General features: G+C 33.1%; 1 protein-coding gene across 2 annotated transcripts; it reads right to left on the bottom strand.

Annotated features, from left to right (window-relative positions):
- Nucleotides 1-4,794: 4,794 nt before the first annotated feature.
- LOC149567342 (uncharacterized) lies at nt 4,795-9,009 on the bottom strand. 2 transcript variants are annotated; one of them, XR_016362404.1, is made up of 6 exons: nt 8,183-9,009; nt 7,961-8,098; nt 6,703-7,009; nt 5,494-5,749; nt 5,266-5,409; nt 4,795-5,155 (listed from the first exon to the last, which is right to left on the bottom strand). XR_016362404.1 is itself a non-coding variant. In XM_089820518.1 (6 exons), the coding sequence occupies exons 1-6, from the start codon at nt 8,996-8,998 to the stop codon at nt 4,979-4,981; spliced, it is 1,815 nt and encodes a 604-aa protein (XP_089676644.1). In that variant the 5' UTR covers nt 8,999-9,009; the 3' UTR covers nt 4,795-4,978. The 2 variants fall into 2 exon arrangements, 1 of the variants encoding a protein (XP_089676644.1); XM_089820518.1 differs by having other exon boundaries at nt 5,517-5,749.
- Between the last annotated feature and the right edge of the window lie 14,667 nt (nt 9,010-23,676).

The raw sequence follows: 23,676 nt of genomic DNA, 5'->3' as shown, positions 1-23,676 counted from the left end.
GTAATGATTGCAATAGTTTGCAGAAAAATAGATTTGTTGAGAAGCATCTACACATATCCAGCATATGCAATTTTTTGCCTCTCTCATATGGCCATCGTAGGCAGATATTTCCCTGTTAACATTCATGCCCCCTTCCTTTTAGTCCATGTCTCGAGAAAAAATCTCCTCATGCCGTCTTCCCCTCCTTTGCATCAATGCTTTCTGCCTTACCTTCTTCCTTTCTTGCAAAACCGTACCTCAAGAATGTTAAAAAAAATGTCAAAGCTCTAATATTAATATCAGTTGTTAAGAAAATAGCAGCAGAAGTGTGTAAGTAGCAGAGTAATAACTACAACAAGAGTTAAAATTGAACAAATATAGAGCTAACAGAAAATACTTTCTACAGTTATGTTCTTCATACAACCCTACGTTACATCATGGGATACATTGGATGTAAATAATATATGAATAACAAACAGGGTGTCAAAAACTAATTCGAAATACAAATCTGGTTGCCATCATCTAGAAGCTTCAATATTTCAAACTTCATAATAAATACTTCAACTACTCATGGGCGAGTTTCATGTGTATGGTTAACAAGACATATCTCTATTTCGCAAGGGGCAACAAGGTGAACTCTGTGAAATAGTGAAGTAAACATAACACGAAGGTTAGTTGCAGTTCTTTTGTGTTTACGACTTCATTTACTTCACACATATAACATTCTCCTACTTGAAGCAAATGAAGAATCTCCCACTTGAAAAGCAATCACCAAAAAGAAAGATCAAAAACTCATAGAGATATTCCAAGCATCAAATTCATTGAACAAGTAGAGTATTGAGAAGATTTCAACAATGTTGGGCTCTGCTCCAGCACACTCCGGGTGAGTTTTCCCCAAGTTCTATCAGACTGAATAAAATATGACAGGGAAACATCTTCCCTTACAACTTTTATTGGCATTCACTCATTAATATAAAATCAGAAATGTTACTCTTTGCAAGTGCATAATACACTTCTTCATTTAGGAACCCCTTAAACTCGTCAAACACTTCACCTGCTATTGCACTCCACTTCTCCGTGACCATGAACAATGCATCTAGAAAATTTTCATGTTTATCAGCCATCAAAGGATCTACCTCATCTTGCAAAAGACCAAGAAAGATAATTCACTGGAATCAGACCAGATCTTTGCTTTCTCTCAAACATCCTTATAGACTCTTTCTCCTGGCCATGCATTGCATATCCTACTATCATCGTATTCGATAACATTGCAGCCCTTCTAGGCATTTTGTCAAATGATACCTTAGTTGTCTCTATATCCCCACATTTTGCATACATATTGAAAGTAGAACTTTCTATAAATTCATCAAATTGAAACCAATATGTATTCATTTCATCATGGACACACTTACCTTATTCTAGCCAAATCAACACGTTGTAGGAACAGTTATACAAGTTTTTATGTTAGGTTTCACATCCACATTAGCATCCATGTTTGCTATTGCTTCTTTGTCACCATGAGATTTATCTTTATCACCTTTTGTGGGCTTGGCAATTGACTCCATGGCCATCTCACAACCTCCTTAGCCTCTTCCATGATTATCATCCTTAGCCTCTTCCTTCACCTCTGTTTTTACAATAGTGGCAAATTCTTCAGCCTTACCTCTTGCACTTGCTTTTTCAGATAGGCATCCTCATTTGTAATGATGACATCATCTTTTGGATCAGCCATGTCTTCCAACATGCTAACCATAGTATCTTCTATCTTCTTCTCTCTAATAGTCTTTGCGAATGACACATCCATTTGTGTCCAATCATCTACAACCTGAGGTTCTATTCCTCAAACAAAGTACTCATCATAAGGAGCCCTATTAGTTCTTCTTCTGCCATCACTATCAGATTCCAACATGTTAATAAACTCCTCTATAATAGAATCTGTTTGAGCATCCAATTCATTTAAAACTTCCTCTTGATTAGTGCAGAAGTCACATGAAGGAACTCTTGAGGGGAATAAACAGCTCCCACTTCATCATCACATTCTTCATAGCCATAGGACAAAGACAGGAGAGATTGAGCCCAATCAGGAAAATTTGAAACATCCATTTCACTCAAACAAAACCCTTCAGCAAACTCTTCACCAATTTCTGGGTAACTAGTTTTTGGACTGCTCTCTAGCAGCACTCCACACTATTGCTTGCTCTGCCTCTGCAGGTTAAACACGACTGATTAACCTCTTGTCTCTGTAGGCCACGAAAGTTCTCCTTCCGTCTTTGCAGTATACGAATACAACTTGTTCACCTAAATTTCTCAATCTCCTTCACTCAGACCCAACCTTCTACTCTCCTCACTTTGACTGCAACAAATTCTTACAGCTGCAAAACCATTGGCTTTCCTAGATCTTCAAACCTTCAACCCTGATACCAGTTGTTAACAAAAATGACAAAGCGCTGATACTAGTTGTTAATAGAAACAAACGCGTGTAATTAGCAAAGCAATAAACATAGCAAGAGTGAAAACAGCGCAAATAGAGAGCTAACAAAGAATACTTTTTACATCTAAGTTCTCCATGCAGCCTCACATCACATAGTGAGATACATAGGATGTATATAATATATGAACAATAAACAGAGCACCAAAAACTAATTTGAAATACAAATTTGGGCACCATCTCTAGAAGCTTCAATAATTCAAACTTCCTAATAAACACTTCAACTACTTGCGAGTGACATTTACGTGCACAATTAACACGACATATCACTATTTCGCAAGGGGCAACAAGGTGAAACCTGTGAAATAGCGAAGTAGGCATAAATCGAAGGTTAGCGACAGTTCTTTCATGTTTACTACTTCATTTACTACTCGCGAGTGACATTTACGTGCATAATTAACATGACATATCACTATTTCGCAAGGGGCAACAAGGTGAACCCTGTGAAATAGCAAAGCGGGCATAACACAAAGGTTAACGACAGTTCTTTCATGTTTACTACTTCATTTACTTCAAACATATAACAAAGATAAGGAGGCCATATTGTATTAATGAAACGATCTTTATTTTTTTGTCCACCCATTCATGGAAGTGATAGTGGAAATAGCAAGAGAAACATGCCTTTTTACCCAAGAGCATTGTTCAATGTTTTATCATTGTTTAGCACCCATCCAATCCAACTTGGAGGTTGGTGGTGGGGGATGTGACACTACTAAGGTTGGAAGTGAGCCCCCAACCCACCCAAAAGCCTATTTATGTTTGTTGTATTCACAGCCCTGCTTGTGTCGCCAAATCTGCTACTACTCTTTCCCCAAGACAAAATTTCAACCTCTTGCTTGTGACAAGACCTCTGTGGTGGTTTGTGGGCCTAAAGTGGTGGACAATGTCAACTCAACCAGCATTGTGGGTTCGTAAATTTGTAAGTTTCTTGCCCTCGTTTTCAGTATCATTGGGGGATAAATTATTGGAGCCCTTTAGTTCTTAGTAACATTCAGCTTCTCCCTTTTGTGCTAAGGGATGTCTTTCACATGAATTTTGGTCGACATTGACATCCCCACACCTCTTCCAAGCACATGATTCTCATGGTTGGGCATAGACTATAGACTAGATTGTTGGATTATGAGGTCCTCCCCTTTTCATGTCATTAATGCTTCTCAAGTAGTCAACTCGCAATGAATTTCTCTCATCATAAAGGCATTGTCAATGCTAATGCTAATCATTTGATTGTCTCAACTATTGATTCATCCTTCGATGACTCTTCACAAGCTAATGAAGGCTTCTCTCAGAATGATGCTCATATTGATTTAGCTTCCTCAAACCTGGTGGAACTTACTACACCTCTTGTTAGTAATGCAACCTTTCTATTTGTGTGGACCCTCAATTTGTTGCTCCTGCTCTGCTCCAAACTTTGGCAAACAATTGCAATCTTCTTAGCATTGCGCCCCTTGTGCTAACAATCCCTCAAAAAGGTTTTCACCACTACCTCCCTCTCACAATGGGGACCTCATTTTAATAGTTGTCCAATGATCTAGTAAAAATTGCTTTCCAAACTCTTATTCTCCTCCCCATGTTGGGGTGACCTATATATCCATTGTTGAAGTGGGCTAGTAGCTTTTCTACTAGTGAGCTTTTTTGGGTCTATTCTTATCTTTGTTTATGCTATTAAGCTGTTCTCTAAAAATTCCTATAGGTTGTGATTGTGTAAAGAACTCTCACCTTGTTTCTTTTTTCGGTCTATTCTTGACTCCATTTATGAGTGTAAAGCATCTTTGTGTATGCTATTAAGCTGTTCTCTAAAAATTCCTATAGGTTGTGATTGTGTAAAGAACTCTCACCTTGTTTCGATGCTGATATATATAAGAATCTGTTATATACTCTTATTTACAAAGTACTGAAAATTGAGAGTTATGTGTCTTCAAGGTTGTGTCTTCAAGGTTATAAGATAGCAAAGAGGGAAGCATTTAACACTTGTCTTCGATTTGAAGATCTATTATTTTAAGACATACTTTGATATCCAATTTCTTGTGCAATAGGATTTCATCAACTGATATGAGCTACTTGAAGCCATGTCCATGATGCACCTTCAATCTTGTATCATATATTCACCAATTAGTTTTCCAAGTTTAAATAAGTATTTAATTTAATTTTTAAATATTAATTTAAATATATTTATTTTTATTTTTATAAAAAAATAGATTTGTTACAAAAGCTAAGATTATAATAATGGAAGAGTTTAAATTCAAGGAGATCCCCCTTCAAAGATGAATTTATAATGAAGTTTTGGCCAAAATCTTGAATGAGATTTTAATTTTTTTTTGGCATTTCAATACTAGAATATTTCCAACTTTTTGATTATGGAAAAACTTTTGTTACATCGAGATTCTTGGAATCAAAGATAAGAAGCAATTTTGAACATTGCTGGAGGATATTTACAACTAGATATCGTATCTAGATTTTATTTGTAACAAAACAAAGAATTTGGAGGTCTAAGAATTTTGAAATGAAATGACTTCATTCGGCATTGTCTGACATTAACCAATCCATGAAAGGCAGTCCATTTTCAAGAACAGTGCTTTGATCTGGACCTGCAACTCTCTTCCTAAAAATGGAGTCAGTAGTAAATGCTTTCCTCTTTCGGCCACCACGTGGTCTTGATTGAAAGGCTGCATCCTCCTCTATAAAATTTCCCTGTCAAAAACAGAAATTAAGTGAGACCATATGGCACACCTTACCAAGTAAAACAATTTCTTAAAACTAAATTTCAAGATTTGAACTGAAAATTGCGAAGATGATCTCACTTGGACATAGCAATGCATCCCAGACTTCTCATGTCTATCCCTGGCACACTTCTGAGCAAAAGTCATTCCACAATCTCTAAGTCGACACTTGAATGGTTTCAATTCAAGATGTACTGATTTGATGTGCTGACGTAGATTTGATTGCTGCAAGAGTAAATTTTGTCAAGGGTCTGCTAAAGCACAGTGTAACAGAACAAATAAAACTGAGAAGGAAGACCTAACATGCACCTCACATAAATTACATAACATACTGTAGTATAGGTGTGCAGACATCTTTCATAAGGGCATGCTATACTCTTCACACAGGTTTGGTTTTCATGAATTCGCATGTGTCTCTTAATCTGTTTTTTCAACTGCTGAGTCCCACAAACTTCACAAGAAATTAAATTGTGGACCTGCCGCAAATGTTCCTTCAAGGAATTTGCATTTGAGAAGTATTTCAAACAGCCAGGTTCACAGCAAATAATCTCCGTGTATGTTGTTGCTGGAGACAAAAATCAGTTACCATCAATTAGCAAAGTACATCTATTTAACAGAAGCAACAAACTGTCAAGCACGGGCTTTATAACAATCACAACATTATTTTCTTGATCGGAAGATTGTTTTATTAATAACAAACACAAGATTATTTTCTTAATATCAATCGAGATTAAAACTATCAGATTTCCAACATCCATTAAAAAATGCTCTTGATTCTTGATTCGATTGGGTGCAAATTTCATACCATCAAATCCAGAAACAAGACCATTAATCACAAGATTGTTTTCTCAATCCAAAGATTATCAGGACACCTTTCAACACAAAATCACATTTTCATGATTCCATCAAAAGCGATCCTGACATCAGTTATCATTTCTCAGGCTTCAGTGTCGACAATTTTGGACTGCTTCTGATGTTCATATCTTCACTAACTTTGTTACTTTAATATAAATACTACCTTTCTATTAAAACATTTTAACTTTAATGGCATAAGTTATAGCTAGTTTTAAAAATAAAGAAATTTTCTGTACAAAGTCGATTGTAACTACAACAGATCCAACTGAAATGCCAAAGGCATGACAAAATCTGGACTTCAGATACATTTGCAAATAATACCTTCCAAAACCAATTGCACATAAAAATCTATGCACAATTATTTCCAGACTTCCTTGGCATTTCAATGAGCCAAGCTATGCAGACTATCCCTTTCCCATTTAGGAGGTTTACATGTAATCTAAAAACTGTTTACTGGGTGAACAGTGCCAAAAGCTAAAGTTCAATTGCATTTGATCCTCAAAACAATAATTCAAATGAGATTTTTAAAAGATTAGAAAACAGCTAAAAGAAAATTTAGTGTTAGTGTTGCGGGGCACCCATCAATCCTGCATTTAATTTTGCCCACAAAAACATGCATACTTCTTGTTGAATAATAAAGAGTATTTGTAATTAGCAACTTACAATGTACATCCTCAAGGTGCTTTGCCAATCTTGAAGGATATATAAAAGCCTTGCGACAAGAAAGATCCGGGCAGATATGTTTCTTTGAAGTGTTTTTGGACTTTACAGATTGGCTCTGCCATGACTCACCTCTCTCCCTGTGCCGATTTAAATGGCGCTTTAAATTAGACAATGTTGATAACTGCAATTTGCAGTCCTCATTGGGACACACAAACTGTTCCCCTTCATGTTTTAGCAAGTGACGATTTAAATGGTCTTGTCTCTTATAGCTGCAATGGCAACCAACAATTGGGCAAGCAAATGATCTCTGCAAAATAAAATAATAACAAATGTCACAAACTACAAAAAATTTCCTCTCTGATTCCAGCTCAGTATTTATATTGTTAAATTCATGTATATAATGGCACATCAGTATCTGAGAGAAAATGAGTACTATATGACTATATAGTAATCAGTGAAGTATAATATATCAGTTATAGCAAGAGCTGGGTCCTCCCTATTACCTCCAGAAGGTTTACCATCTGAAAGCACTTGCAATTTATCCCGCAATAGGGCAGTTATTACAATCATTGATATCACATTTCATGGTGGCGACAAATAAGCAGCAACAATTGATTAAACGTATTAATGTACCATGAATTTCATTACAGAAGCAAAGAACTTAGTTTCTACATGATATACAAAGCGTAACACATTTATAATATAAATCTAACAGCTTGAAAAGAAAAAAACGTCTAAACTAGGGCTACAATAATAGAATGTCCAACCTGAAATTGAAAGGCAACGCGTGAGAGAGGTTAATGCATAAACTGACCGTATGGAGCTTCACAGAGGGTCACCCCACTGCTACTAATCCATGGTCGCCTCTCATTGACACTGTGGAGTTCGGATGGGATCCTGTGTTGTCACGCATCAACAACCCAGCTCTTCCAAGGTAGTCTCCCACCTTGTACTAAGCAAGGCCAAATGCCTCAAACCCTCCTGCATAAAAGCACTGGAATAAAGCTATCAAAAACACCAATATACAACAAAATAGATCCAATGCACGGTGAGGGTTAGGGTTCTTTCAAAGATACTTCAAACCCTCGTGCAGAGAAACATCCATAACCTTAATATTCAGAAGGGTTCAAAGAGGGTTAGGGCTTTAATCAATGCCTCAAAACCTCCAGCGTAAAGCACTAGAATAAGACTATCACAAAAAATAACATACGAGTAACTAAATTTAACGGTATAATCAGGGTTGAGATTTTTAACTAACCTGGGCTGTGTGAGATATCTTGTGCTGCTGAAGGTGCGCGGGTTTTCCGAATGACATCCCGCACAAATTACAGACATATTGTGAATGTTTGTTCGGTACTTCCGAAGCAAATCTCTTGTCACTTTTCAGAGCTTCTGGCTGCAATTAAAATTTAAACTTTATTCTACATACTGAATAATCAAAATGATGATAGCGGGGAGCAATCAAAGTCACAAAACTCACTCCATGAGATGAGCGTATATGTAACTTGAGGAGTACGCGCTTGGATCTGAAAACTCCACATATTTGACAGGAGTAGCGCCTCTGATCATCTTCAGGGCGTTTTTTCTCTATAAACTTGTCCAATTCGCCTTCTGTGTTCATTTCTCCGCTGTGCTCCAGTATAATGTGATTTTCTAGCAATTTACGTTTGGATCTGACGAGTCCACAGAGCGTACAACAATACCTTCTCAATTCCCTCGCTTTGAATCCATTATTTTCAACTTTTCTCCACTTTCTCGCTTCGCAATCTTCTGGGTTTTTCTTTTCTATCAACTCGTCTATTTCTGATGCGTCTATTTCTCCGCCATGATGCAACGTGATGTGGTCTTTGAGTCGCGTGCGCTTGGCCCTGACGACTCCACAAATCTGACAGCAGTAACGTCTAATTTCCCTCGTTTTGGATTCATTGTTTTCAATTCTGCTGCTCTTGTTCTCTTCTGATTCGAGAATTTTACAATCTTCTGGGACTTTCTTTTGTAACAATTTATCACTTTCACCCGATGTGCCATCTTTTGCAGAACTCTTTTCTTTTCCTTCAGCTTCTGCTTCTTCTTCTTCTTCGTCTCCCGATTCATCAGTTTCCTCTTCCGCTTCGTCGGTTTCCTCATCGGTTTCCAATTCATACGTTTCACAATCTGTGCTCGCCTCTGTTCCGGAATCACTCGACTCATCTTCCATGGCAATTTCTAAATCTCCTGCAGCCCCCATTTTTGCAAAAACACAGACATAAATCTCTGGTTCTCGGATACACTGAATCGCAGCACCAGTTACCCGCATAAACCCTAGACGGAGAAAACTCTCGCTTGGAATAAATGGCTTATATTAGTCGGAAGATTAGGGCTTCGTGGGAAAATAAGCAAATATAATAAATCAGCCGGAGTTATTAGTATTATTAGTTCCTGCCATATGGCAGGAATACTAATGCATTCATGCAAGTCCTTTTAATTTTTCAATCTCACCAATGAAATTAAAATATTTTACCACTTTTATAGTCTATTTTAATGTTTCTTTTTTAAAAACTATTTTTCAAATGTACAAAATATTATTTATTTCATATTTCATTGGCTATGGTGAATTTAGGCAAGATGTAAATTAATTTTCCTAAAAGAAAAAAGGAGGAAAATAAAAGGTATATTGATAGTTATGATCAAATAATAAATGTACTTGACATATATATCTCTGACATATAATATATTGGCTGCATATCTGGGCCACTTAAATCATTTCATTTGTCTTCAGTCGGTGGGAATTGATGATTAGAGTCGGTGGCATTCATCTAAGCTTGACCTCAGTCGGTGGAAATTAATGCTTGGAGTCGGTGGCATTTCTACTAAAGATAAAGATAAATTCGGATCGTATTCGGTGTTGATTTTCAATCTTGCCTCTTGCTCTGAATTTTCCTCTCTGCTTTGAACAAGCTTGGATTGTGTTCAATGTAAAAAAAAAAAATTGTCAGATTTGTAATCTTACCTTATGCTATGAATTTGCAGGTACAGAAGCCCAACAGATTCCATCATGTCCCCAACAAGCCAGGTTTTTTTTTAAAGACCAAGTAGCACTCGCATTCGTCATTTCTTGCATGTAAGTTTTGACTTCCTTCAACCCTTAACTTGTCTATTTCTTTTGGGTTGGATTTGCATGTCCTTTGAGCGTATAGGCGAGCTTTTTGGACAATTGTGTTTGGTATGCGCTCATTATTTTTTTCATATTATCTTCTTTGATTTTATTTTATGCCATGCTAGGATTTTACTTCCATTATTATAGTAATAATTGTTGCAGGGTTTTCAGAAATCCCTTAACAAGCTAACCAAAGTTATCAAAAATAGCAAGACAAGCAAAAATAAAAGCAAAATAACTAATTTTAACCGGGAGTTGTCAGCATTTGCTAAGATGCAAAATTTAAAAAATTACGATAGTTTAAGTTCCTGACTAATTGCTTGCTTCGCTATTCTCTGTCATCTGGGTTTTTGTTTCAAACAATCCCTCTAAATTTGTTTACTGCAAATTTAGTTTCAGCACAAACAAATTGACAAACCCAGCCATGGAGTAAGCTTATTCTAACGGAAAAGGGCGAAGTTGATTTGTGAGCTCATTTTAATGTTGTCGAAGCATCTATTGTAACCATTGAGAGGGTACACAACATCCAGTTTCGCTTCCTTGAAAATCTCGAGTTCAAATCCCAACAAAAAACTTGTAATGCCACTGAGTTTTCCTCCCAGTGCCACAACCAAGGCCGTTGTGGCTCCCAGTAGGAGTCTTCTATCAAATGCATTAGCAAGTGAAGAAAATGATTTAGTATAAAACCTGGCAACACGATTTAACACAAGTTTTCTGTCAATGATGTTCCAGCCCACACTCTTGATCGATTGTTATGGAAGGAAGTTTTTTTGTGGGTTTCCTAAGTGGGGTCTCTTATATGCCAAATTTGCGTAATGGCCAAGCACCTCATTCACCCATTGAATTGAACCCATACTTGTGAAAATTGTGTTTGCTCCATGGTTTTGAAGAATTTAGTTGGAAATTTGTGAATATGATAGAAATTAGAGATTTCGAGCTTTTTCTATTAATATCTTTTCTTTATTAATTCTAACTACAAGAGTGCATATTAGATATAATTTTATTAATATATATGCTATATATTGTTTTTAATTTGAAGCATTTCTAAAACCTTCTTTCTAGATTTTTTGTAGGCAATAGAATTTGTAAATGTTTTCCTCCCAATTCATTATTTCACGGTTAGATATAATATTCTCAAATAAGCGTTAGCTACACTATAAAAAATTGTGATTATAGTAAGGTATATGCTAAAGATTGAGGGCAGAATGGCGGAAGAGAGTGATGCAGGAGCATCTTGCATGGAAAAATTATTGGGAAAAAGAAAAAAAAATCTGGAGGAGAGAGAAAGTGACGAAAATAGGAAGAAAAAGAATTAAAAATAAAAAATAGGAAAAAAAGGAAAAGAGGAATTTCTATTTTCAAGGTGCGTAGGTGGCGTAAATAGAAAAATAGGAAAATAGTTGTCATACCATTAATCGAGGTGTCTAGGTGGAAATTCTAGAAGGTTTTGGATAAATCATGCATTTAATATTTGTTGGGTGCTTAGTTGTATTTGGGTGGAAATTTAATATTTATTTAAAGGTAGTTGTATTTACCTTTTATCCCACATTGGTTGTATTTGTAATGTCTTAGGTTAGAAGTGCCTATTTAAGCAAGGCTTATTATCATTTGTAATCAAGCTCGAGGAGTAGAAGCTCAAGGAGTAGCTTGAGAAGTGGAAGCTTGAGAAGTGGAAGTTTGAGAAGTAGAAGCTAGAAGGCGTGAAGACTTCAAGGTGTGAAAGCTCTAAAGGTTTAGCTCTTCAAGTAGAAATTTTTGGTGAAGCTCTTGGTGTGAAGACTCTTATTTGGGATTTCTCTTATGTTGAAGAATTTGTAAACTTCTTTTTGAAGAAGTCATAGCTATCATATCATCTTGTGGGTGTTGTAAGGATCTTCAAGTATAATAAAATTTCTTGTGAAGCATTTTTTTTATTGGTCTCCATATTGTTTCTTTCTTGATTGTGAGTGGGTAAGGGTGGTGTGGCCCTCTATATCAAGTGGTATTAGAGCAGGAGATCCTGAGTGTACAAGCAGATCGCCGAAGTGTGAGGCAGTTTGTACCAGGACCTTGGTTGGGTGAAGTTTATTAGAGTGGGAGTTCCTCAGCATGTAAACAGATCGCCGAAGCTGAGGCAGTTTGCACCAGGACCTTGGGAGGACATGCAGATTGATTGATGGATGCAAAGATGGAAGATTGAACTTGTTGAGGCATGATTGTGGAGAGCTGGTGGATTGCAAATCTATTGTCCTAGACTTGTGATGTGGTTCCTGATTGTTTGTGCGAGGTGGCAGGTTGCGATCTGACTTGCAAACAATTTGGTTGTCACAAGGAGCGTTGTAAAGGGTTTACGAAGATCTTGGGAGATGGCTCCAAGAGGATTGGACCCTAAGATGATTGCCAAAATCCATGATATAGTGGAGAGGAATTTTTCTAAGATGATTTCTCGATTGGATGCTAGATTGGCTAATCAAGCTAAGAAGGTCAAGGTGGAAGAGGATGGTTTTGTTGATCAAATTGTGGAGTCTGATGCAGAACTTGTAGAGCAACTAGAGGTTGTTGCTGAAGATATTCCTAATGTTGTTGATGTTGGGACAGAGGTTGGTTTTCATGATCAGTTGGTTGAGTCTGACATGGAGACTGCAGAGCATTTGGTCATGGATGATCTAGTTGATGTTGGTGGTGACTTGTATGTTGTAGAGCACTCGGTCGTGAATGATTTGATTGTTGGAGGTGAGTTATGTATTGCAGAGCATCTTGTTGTGAGCAATGAGGTTGCTGGTGTTGAGAGTTTGGCATGTGTTAATGGAGATCTACATGTGGTTGTTGATGTGGGGTTTGTTGCTATGGGTGTGAATTCACTAGTTGCTGATGTAGATGAGAGTTTTCTATTGAAGCATTATGTTCAATTTGTTTCTGGGAATGAACATTGGATGGTTGAGATGCTAGTGTGGAGGATTTGCATGGTGGTTTTGTTGTCCCTATTGAGGTGGAAGCCTTTGGTGAAGATGAAGATGGTGGTAGATTTTTCTTTTGGCGTCAAAGTGTGGGACACACTTTTCTATCTACCGAGAGAGTCTGATGCAGGAGCATCTTGCATGGAAAAATTATTGGGAAAAAGAAAAAAAAATCTGGAGGAGAGAGAAAGTGACGAAAATAGGAAGAAAAATAATTAAAAATAAAAAATAGGAAAAAAGGGAAAAGAGGAATTTCTATTTTCAAGGTGCGTAGGTGACGTAAATAGAAAAATAGGAAAATAGTTGTCATACCATTAATCGAGGTGTCTAGGTGGAAATTCTAGAAGGTTTTGGATAAATCATGCATTTAATATTTGTTGGGTGCTTAGTTGTATTTGGGTGGAAATTTAATATTTATTTAAAGGTAGTTGTATTTACCTTTTATCCCACATTGGTTGTATTTGTAATGTCTTAGGTTAGAAGTGCCTATTTAAGCAAGGCTTATTATCATTTGTAATCAAGCTCGAGGAGTAGAAGCTCAAGGAGTAGCTTGAGAAGTGGAAGCTTGAGAAGTGGAAGTTTGAGAAGTAGAAGCTAGAAGGCGTGAAGACTTCAAGGTGTGAAAGCTCTAAAGGTTTAGCTCTTCAAGTAGAAATTTTTGGTGAAGCTCTTGGTGTGAAGACTCTTATTTGGGATTTCTCTTATGTTGAAGAATTTGTAAACTTCTTTTTGAAGAAGTCATATCTATCATATCATCTTGTGGGTGTTGTAAGGATCTTCAAGTATAATAAAATTTCTTGTGAAGCATTTTTTTTATTGGTCTCCATATTGTTTCTTTCTTGATTGTGAGTGGGTAAGGGTGGTGTGGCCCTCTACATCAGAGAGTGCCAAGGATGGGAATGAAGAAGTAGTTGCATCAGAGCAGGACAGCCTCTCTGCTTACTCCCCCTTTCAGCCTCAACGTTCTTCTGGATCTTCACTTTCCAAGGTATCTTCCAAATAATTCCAATTTTACTTGAATTTTAATGCAAAATAAAATGGCAGGATCTCAAATGATAAAACATAGTTGCTAAATTTTGAAACTGACATGGCCCTTTCAATTTCTCAAAGAAGGAAGATAGATGGGAGCTTCTCTAGGGAACTATGGGATTTCTATCTTTGCACGTGACCTCGTCCTTTTTGCTGCAGGGAGTATGGCAATTTGTTTGACTGTAAGATCAAAATTTTATGTGGTGCTAGAAATTTTAGCTTGGATCAGATCATTTTTTTGTTTCAATGAGCAAGTGGCGTCATTTTTTACGTTTGCTAATGTGCTTTACCTCAGGTTCAAAATTTTACATAGAGGACATATTTGACAAACTATAACTTGGATGCTGTGATGAATTGTCATAATTGTTTTGTAATTTGAGGCCTTTTTCAATTATGTAAAAGCTTTCTATTATGAATGCTCTTGTTGAAATATACAGTTATAAACAAATGCTCTGTTGTTTAGTTTGATGGATTAGATAATATGGAAGATAGTGAGTATTGAGGGTTGTTTTTTCAGTAGATGTTCATTTTTGAAAACAAACTTTATTTCTATACCAGATTTATTCTTCCCTAAATGCTGGTCAGCCATTACTATTTAGAGTAATGTGCTGATTTTATCAAACATAAAATCGTGACATTAATATTATATAGCTATTTATGTAATACTTAAAATCATTTATATTATACTTTTATTTACACATTTAATGATATTTGTTATGTTAGATAATATTTGATATAAATTAATTAATGAATTTATTTTCAATATGTTATTCTATTGGAATTTATATTACACATTTAAAAATAATTTAGGGTGCAACTTGGTATATATATAATATAAATTTAAGAAATATTTAATTTATTTAATATTTTAAATACATTTTGGTTTCTCTTTCCATTCCCTTATTTCTCAATTGCTTTGTGGCATTCTCATTTGAAAGATACAAACACATTTGAATATTGTTATGAGTAGGAAAATTTTATGCTTAATTTTTGTTTTACATTTTCAAAATTTAATACATTCATGTATTTGTTAAAATATAGAATGTGAGCACTATAAATTTATCAAATCAAACTTATACAAAAATATTTTTCAAATTTTGTTAATTTTGTGTGTTAAAAAATATGTGACAATTTTGGGAACAATTTATCTTTACAATGCTACACCAAACATTAGTAATTTTCTCATGTTCAATTTACAATTGACTGATCATTACCTAATCTCAACCCCTTCCCTCCCTCCCTCCACAACAATACAACTATCACGCATATGGCAAGAACTATGATGCTACACATCACTTGTTTAAATTGGAATATATAATTCTTAATGTAGTGCCTGCCCCTAGTTCACATTTTGTTTTAATTGCCAAACTCTTTTAGGCCAGTTTTATACTTGATGTTTAGTAGCATTACTTTCAGATTATCAGCTGTTGTTTTACACTCAATTTATTATATGATGAGATGACTTGGTACTCTATATTTCATGCATGTATGATGATTATTCAATGTTTTCAATTATCAATGATGATTAGTTATATGGTTTATTATCACATGTGCTTTCTTATGGATACTTACCCCATACTGCATGTGTATGGTGTGCATGTTTGTTTTCTTTATGTATGGTGTTTCTGATGTGGTTAAGGAAGGGAGTCGTAGTCACCGGCTAGTCAGGATCTACACGATGCACCACTTCCTGCCATTGTCTGTTTAGCTTAGAATATTGTGTCTGTACATGCGTGGATTTTATGCAGGTTGCAGGTACCGGGTATCGACTTCCCTGAATTGCCAGGATGAGCGTACCCTATCGCATTATCTCAATGGTAAGAGAGGGGAGATAAACTCTTAAGTCCAATTCCTAAACCCTTTAGCCAATTGTCCTAATTGATAATTAGGGCAAGTATCTAAGTTAAGTACCCTCTGAATGCATCAAATGATGGTATTTCGTGATTATAACCCTTTTGTTTGATTTAGTATGTATTTTTCTATGATGGGTTTTCGTATGTTGCTTTATGAGTCCTTGATGTATTTTCTATTAATTAAGTTTAATTAAAAGAATTAATTAATGATTTAATTTAATAGAAAATTATTATGATATTTTAATATTTAATTAATTGAGAAATTAATTAAATAAAAAGAATTAAATTTGGAAATAAAAAATTTAAGTATAATTTTAGAATGTGATAATATTTATTTAATTTAATAATAATATATATTTAGAGTTCATTTTTAAATAAATGCTAAATATTATTATTAATTGAATTAATAAATATTTTATCAATTAAAGTTTCTTAAATAAATTAAAAGTGGAAAAGATATTAAATTATTAAACGTTTCTAGATCGCATGATCTAAGCATGAGTTTAAATATAAAAGAAATTAATTAAAACGATTAATTAATGATTTAATTTAATAGAAGATTATTATGATATTTTAATATTTAATTATATTTAATTAATTGACAAATTAATTAAATAAAAAGAATTAAATTTGGAGATAAAAGTTTAAGGATAATTTAGAACATTATAATATTTATTTAATTTAATAATAATATATTTAGAGTTCATTTTTAAATAAATGCTAAATATTATTGTTATTTAAGTTAATTAAATATTTTATCAATTAAGTTTCTAAAATAAATTAAAAAGTGAAAATATATTAATTATTAAAAGTTGTAAGATTGCATGATGCGAGCATGTGTTGAAAATAAAGAAATTAATTAAAAAGATAAAATAAGAGGAAATTATAATGTTATTTTAATTTCATAAAGTGCGCATGGGTTTAAAAGTAATAAAGATTAAAAATAGAAGTCAAGTGGAAAAATTAAATAAAGTTATTTAATGATTCATTTAATATGCATTAAAAAGATAAAGCAAAGATTAATAAAAGATAATTTTGAGTTAACTTAGTTGAGCAAAGAGTCATCTCGGGTGAACGCACAATTAGTGCCCCGATTTGAGAAGAAGACTCCTTATCACAACTTTGGGGTTCGTTTTTGAGGGACAACGAATTTGGGAAAGAATTTTTGGAGACAAGAATTTTGGAAGACATCTTTTGACAGCGAATTTCAGAAGGAAAATTCTAGGAAAGTTCTTCAGAGGAAAGTTATTGAAGGGGAGCAAATTCTCCCTAGTTTTTTGAGGGTTTTGTATTAGCATTAGGATCAGGTAGAGTCTTGTGTTTTGATCGTTGATTATTTACGCAATTTCTCTATTCCTTGTCTTCTTCGTGCCTGTGGATTGTAAATCCGAATTCTCTATGATAAAAGCTTAAATATTTTAATATTGTAAAATGCTTGTCAATATATTCAACGTACGTAGTGTTTAGAAAAGTGATCACGAATCCTCGTTTGTTAGATTAAAATTAGGATGTAATCGGAAAGGGTTGCATTTTAGATTAAATTTTTTTTTTTTTTTTAAAAAAAATTATAAATAAATAAATAAATAAATAATGGTTTGTTTCATAAACCTATATTTAATAAATTTAATTAAAAACGTTTATTTTTTAAAAATATATATTGAATTTGGAGGCGGGGCCGTGACAGCCCCACCTCCTTCTCCTTATGTGCGGCTGTCGCACAGTGACCCTACTGCTGACGCAGCGTACTCTGCTGCGGCAGCCGCCCCCTTTAATAAGGGCACGAGGTAGTTTTGTTTATTTTGTTAGTAACTTTTAAAAGTTATTAATTTTAGTTGTAATTTTATTATTATTTTAATATAATTTGTTAATTATTAATTTTAATATATATACATATTTATATATATGATAATTTATTAATAATACTTCATTAATTAATAATTAATAAATATTAATTATTAAATAATTTTTAAGAGTTTTTAATTAATTAATAATTAATAAATATTAGTTTTATTTTTATTTTTATTTTGAGAATTATAATTTTAATAATTAATAATTATTAAATTTAGGTAATTTGGGTTATTACGGGTGTTAAGTCAGAATTAATGATAAGAATCAATTAAAGATGTATAATTATTCAATGAATATTATGATTGGGACTGCGGGTATTTAATTTTTAATAATCTATGATTATTATAAAATTAAATAAATAATTACCCTCGAACTTATTATCTTTAAGTAATTGACTTGATAAGAATTCAGGATAATTGTACATGTTATTCGACTATTAAAATGGGTGTAACTACTAGGGTAAAATTGTAATTTTTATCTACTCGAAAACTTGTACTAAAACGAAAATTGAAACCTTATATCCAACTTAACTATGTGATTCAATCAAGCCAAAATATGAAACCTATACTTTGTATCTGTACTATTTTATTTTACTGTCTATGTTTTTGGGGTGTGTCCTAGCGTTGACCAGTCCTAAGTTGTTACCAGAGGCTCGGGGATTATGTGAATGTGATGTTATGTTGTTTTGATCTCAATCTTTTAAACCCAACCCTGGTGATGTGTTGATATGCTCTATGACATGTTTGTGATTACTGTTTGTTATTACTTTCCAGTTTCCTGGTGTGAAGCTGAAGTGTATGTATATAAGATACCTGACTTAACCATTTTTGAGTCATCGATCAGTTATATTGGATAACCATTTTTGAGTCATCGATCAGTTATAATTGATAACCATTTTTGAGTCTCGACCAGTTACACTTGGATTGCTTTTTGGTCGCTTGAGAGGACTGAAGTGTTTGTTATGTTCTTGATGATGTCATGTGTTGACTTGACCATTTTGGAGTCTTTGATCAGTATTGTGATTTATTATTGGGATAATTTTTGGTTGCTCATTGGAGAACCATTGGATTTTGTGATTTATCATTGATGCCTTCAGTTGCTGATAGAGAACTGTTGTGATCATATGATTATTATTTGATGCTTATCTATTGCTCATGAAGAACTGATGAAATTTTTGTGGCTTATCTTTTATGATTTTTTTCAGTTGCTTGTATAGGACTGAGGTGATTTTATTATGATTCTTTGATTTGTGATTTCATGAGCCTAGGGTAGGTTATCTATGTGTAGTGTCGGGAAGTGGCTTGCAATGGGGATCGGGGCCCTAAGAGGCTGCCTGGAGTAACCCATTGTAAGTTGTTTTAATAAGTGAAAACATCTCACCTAAATACTGACTTAAATGAACCTAATAAGATAATTTTATGTTCTCTCCCATGCCTTGAGTGCTAGTACAGGCTAGGATGGGGTAGAGAGAACGCTTGGTTACGACCTTGCATTCCGCAGTATGCCTCGTCAGTACGAGAGGATACTAGTGGCCGCAGGAATCACTAGGGACCCGGGATTCCTAAGGGATTGCTCGGGTAACTTCTACGTGACTTTTGTGATGACACTTCCCCGCTTGCATAGCAGGTTTCCTACGTGTCTTTGTGGTGCCTCTGGGTCTAGATGTCTATCTATGTTGGAACCTTTGTGTTAGTGTACTTTTAGGATTTCCCAAACTTAGAGTGTACTTGTGTTTTGTGTTTGATACCTCGTTTGGGACTTGAGACTATCTCCTCAGCGCAGTGGGAGTGGACCATTTAGGTTCCACGCGGTCGGGTGGTAGTGCTTTTTACTCTTACCATTGAGATCCGTCCGTGGTCACCGTGGCTGGAGCTTTCTTGGTTGACATTTACCTTCACTATGTTCTTGGATTATTATGATGGATGGTTAGATTTTATGATAGATGTTTTATCATTATGGATGTATGGATGTATCAGGTATGTTATTAGTTTCATTTATTTTACTGTACTTTGTATCATGGATTTGAGGATGATGTATCTTTATCTTTACATATGTATATTCTTTTAAGCCTTTCATACCCTGTGACATGTACAGTGGATGATTGAGCATTCCGAATTAAATTGCCAAGAGGCATTCGGAACAAATGTATATTATGGACATTGGACTTTCTGATTATTCTTTCATATGTATGTGGTAGTTGTTAGACTTAGAACTAATTAAATTTAAATGTGACTCAACGTCTTGGGATCCTTAAGGTGTAACTTGTGATGTATGTTTGTTGATGATTACATGTTAGTGCTTCCGCTACTATGTGTTTGATGTGTATGATACACATTCTTACTTTTAAAAAAAAATTTAAAAAAAATAAAAATAAAAAAAATGTTTTGCAAACTTAGTGAAACTTTAGGTTAATCCTTTTGGATCCCTTGGCGGGGTGTTACACTTAAATATATTGATGATTTTATCACCAACAAATTATCTTATAGTATTTTCTATATTTTCCTTATTAATTGATTGTTATCTATAATTATATAATATGTAAATAATGTATATTTAATAATGTAGAAATGACAATGACTACTTGTACCATGTGCGTGAACTCAAAATTACAAAAGATTAATCAATATTTCTAAGATATTTATTTAATTTGTGATGTTGCAATCTTACCAAGTATTCATTTATTAAATGCCATGTAAATCTATTGTGTGTGAGTATCTTGACAATTTAGTCTAAAGTTTGATCTTTAAAAAAGTGAATAACTTGAAATAATCACTACCTTTGCTATAATATAATTTAGTTTTCTATAATTAACTCTAGGTAATAATATTAGTTGAAGACTTACAACATGATGTTTAACCATGCATATTACCCAACATGACTAGAAATCTAATTAAACTTAATTATTTAGCTTTAGTTAATTTTATCATAAACAAATGATCTTATAATATATCTCAAAATTCTTCTGAGTGATGCAATAGGGAAAATTAGCATAGTACAAGGAGGGAGAATCTCCAAAGGAGATGTCCTAGCCCCAACAAATAACCACACAACAAAAACACAACAACAATGCATACCAAATCACAACTCTTTATTCATAAAATAATTGATTACATGCAATATGTTGGGCTGTAAGGCCTTCCTAGTTACGACCAAATACAAAACAAGTAATAGTTATGCAAAATCCCTCAAGATCCAATCCAAACCTAGCTAGTCCAAATCCACACTCTAGTAGAAACCTACAAGGAAGATCTAAACTTGTGCTCACAAGCCCACCAAGCAATCTCCTTTTTTTTCAAGCTTCAACTACTAACTCTTCTCAAAGTTCGCTCCTTTACCACATCCTCTTCTCCAAGGTGGATGAATAATGACTAAAGACTCCACAAGACCCCATACTTACACCCAACTAAGCCGCAAGTTAGCCTAGTAAGCTACAAATTAAATAAACCCTTACATTAAATACATGTTGATCCACAAGTTGACCTCCAACATAAATTAAATACCAAATGCCTTAAAAAGGCTTACAACACTTATTAAATGCATCAAGAACAATTAACTAAGACCAAAATAGGTCCACACAAATCTTCAAGAACCTCAAATGCCCTTGCATAAAAAACGTGTCCCTTCTTTAAGAGCTTCTCCTAATTGTTTTTCACAAAACTCAAATGTTGTCATCCTATATGGTGTAAAAAAGACACTAATAGGATCAGGCTCCTAGTGTTACTTGCAAGACCAAGGATTATCTTCCACAGAAGAGAAATATGAAAAAGACTACCATGGAAAATAAATTATGTTTAGATACATTAAAATATGTCAATGTACTTGAGGCCTTTTCTATAAAGGTAAAGTTGAAAGGTAAGACAAGATTAAGAGAAAATGTATCCTATGTCATAGATAACTAAATGATAAGATCCTATGTGTACTAGAGGCTTCTACAAAGATTACTAAATCTTTGAGTAAATCTAACATGCAAAAAATTGTGAAAATTTCTTTCTAAATGGTAAACCAATTAGGTAATAGACATTGTTTACACTAACAATGCAAAAATACATATATGATACAAGAATGTTGGGCCTTGATTACTAGGTCAATTGTCCTATACAAATGAAATCTCCCACACCTAAAAAAATTCATCCAAGACCCATTGGAAAAAATATCCTTCCCTTGTAAGAGAGATAAGAAGAAAGAGAAAGAATGAAGGGGGATTGAATCCCCAAGGACTGATTATGTGACTAACATCATACAATCAATGATCTTGGTATAAGAGAGAAAATGATAATCTATATATCCTTCTCATGATGTGTAATCTCATATAGTAATGTTGGATGCTTGGTACAAGGATGACAATAATGATCCAAAATAATGAACAATATTCCTCAACTTGCAATGAAATATACCCAAGCACAAATGTATAAAAGATTCCCATTTTAGATATGATTACTGGGACAAATATAGTGAATCAGTCGAAGTTATTAGTATTATTAGTTCCTGCCTTTGGTAATGGAATCTCCATATTAGTTACATAATCTAAAAATTTCATTGATATACTAATGTTTGCAAAAGGTTTATTAATTTGCATGTTTTTTTGGAATTGAAAAATACAATTTTTTAAAATTGTATTGGCTCATAATGAAAAAAACAATGAAAAATTTCAATTTTCTTCAACAAAAGTACAACTATTTTTTCCAACATTTGTGACAAGTGGATAATTTTTTTTTTAAAAGACAATCAATTTTAATTGATGTTTATTTTTGTACTTTGTAAAATGTTATTCAAATATAGATATTTTAATCAAATATAGAGTTAAATATATTTCTTATTTTAAACACATTTATTATTTAAGATAGTTTATGAAGAAGATCTCATATGAATTTAAGTGGTAGAAATTTAGTTCATACATTCTTATTCGTATTATTCATATACGACATAATTAAATAAATAATAATAATAAATATTACTTTCTTTTGAAATCTACAAATATTTATCAATTTATTTATAATTCAAAATTTTAATCATGTTATTAGACTTATCCAATGTGTTTAGTTTTTTTAAAGCATAAATGTTATTTTTAAAATAATTTATGTTTATTTATTTTTATGCATTAGATTTAAGCTTAAGAATATTATCTAGCTTCTTCAATTGGATGAATTTACTGCTTAAACAAGATATATCAAACAATTTAATAATTAAAATTAATCAATTTAACTCTTATTTAAAAAAATTATATAATTTTATCTATATCTTATATATAATTAGTTGATAAATATCTTTGATATGATAAATATTCTTTAGGATGTCATCTAATTTAACTTTAACATGATACTATAATTTTTATTTATATATTCTTTTATTGCTTTAAATTATATATATCATTGCAGTTATATAATTTAATAATATACTAACTATACTCTATAATTTAATTTAGTTTAGCACTATAATATTATATTTTTCATTACTATTTATTTGTTATATTTATTAAATTAAATACATTATACTTTAAACAAAACCTACTTCAATCAACCATAAAATCATGAAGGCAGGAACTTTGCCACATGCACCCCTTGTTATTATTAGTTAATCTCATACTTTCGGCCTCTATATTTTATTATTGCATGTTATAGTGATGATTATTTAGTTATTAATAAAAATTGTTTAAACAAATAATAACTAGCAGTCGCATGCTTTTTACTAGGATATGAGATTTAAGAGAAAAATGTAGAATGGACATTAAATAATGTAAATATAAGTTTTTTAAAAATGAAAATATAAAAATTAAAAAGTTGAAGATTAAAACATAGATATAAAATTTACAATATTTAGGAAATTTGAATATTAGTTAAGAAACATGTTCAATAATTTCAATATTTTACAATTAAATTCAATTTATCAAATATGAAAAAAAAATCATTTAAAAAAAAACCATCATAAAATTTATTACGAATTTTTTAAAAAAAAATTTTGATTGGTAAACGGCCAAGGCCATGACAAATTTTATTAATTACATTTATTACGAAAAATTAATAAGAGAAATACAAAAAAATATATGAAAAATAACGACATCTCTAACAAATATTCTATTGACTAAATAAATTATAGAAACTAAAAATATATTATTTTAAAAAAAATTAAACTAATATAAAAATAATAATTTAAAGTAATTTAAAAACTAAAATCT

Source organism: Cupressus sempervirens, chromosome 3, assembly GCF_028749045.1.
Source record: "Cupressus sempervirens isolate cs-2001-9-10 chromosome 3, ASM2874904v1, whole genome shotgun sequence".
Taxonomy (NCBI): domain Eukaryota; kingdom Viridiplantae; phylum Streptophyta; class Pinopsida; order Cupressales; family Cupressaceae; genus Cupressus; species Cupressus sempervirens.
Note: the sequence above shows the minus strand (reverse complement) of the source record. Positions and strands in the feature narration are given on the sequence as shown.

Excerpts from the sequence above, each read along its gene's own strand:
- LOC149567342 (XM_089820518.1), bottom strand. The coding sequence starts at position 8,998 with ATGCGGGTAACTGGTGCTGCGATTCAGTGTATCCGAGAACCAGAGATT. Across the intron at positions 7,010-7,960 it reads AGATATCTCACACAGCCCAG|AGATCATTTGCTTGCCCAAT; the intron begins GTTAGTTAAAAA and ends TTTATTTTGCAG. Across the intron at positions 5,410-5,516 it reads GTCTGCACACCTATACTACA|CAATCAAATCTACGTCAGCA; the intron begins GTATGTTATGTA and ends TTACTCTTGCAG.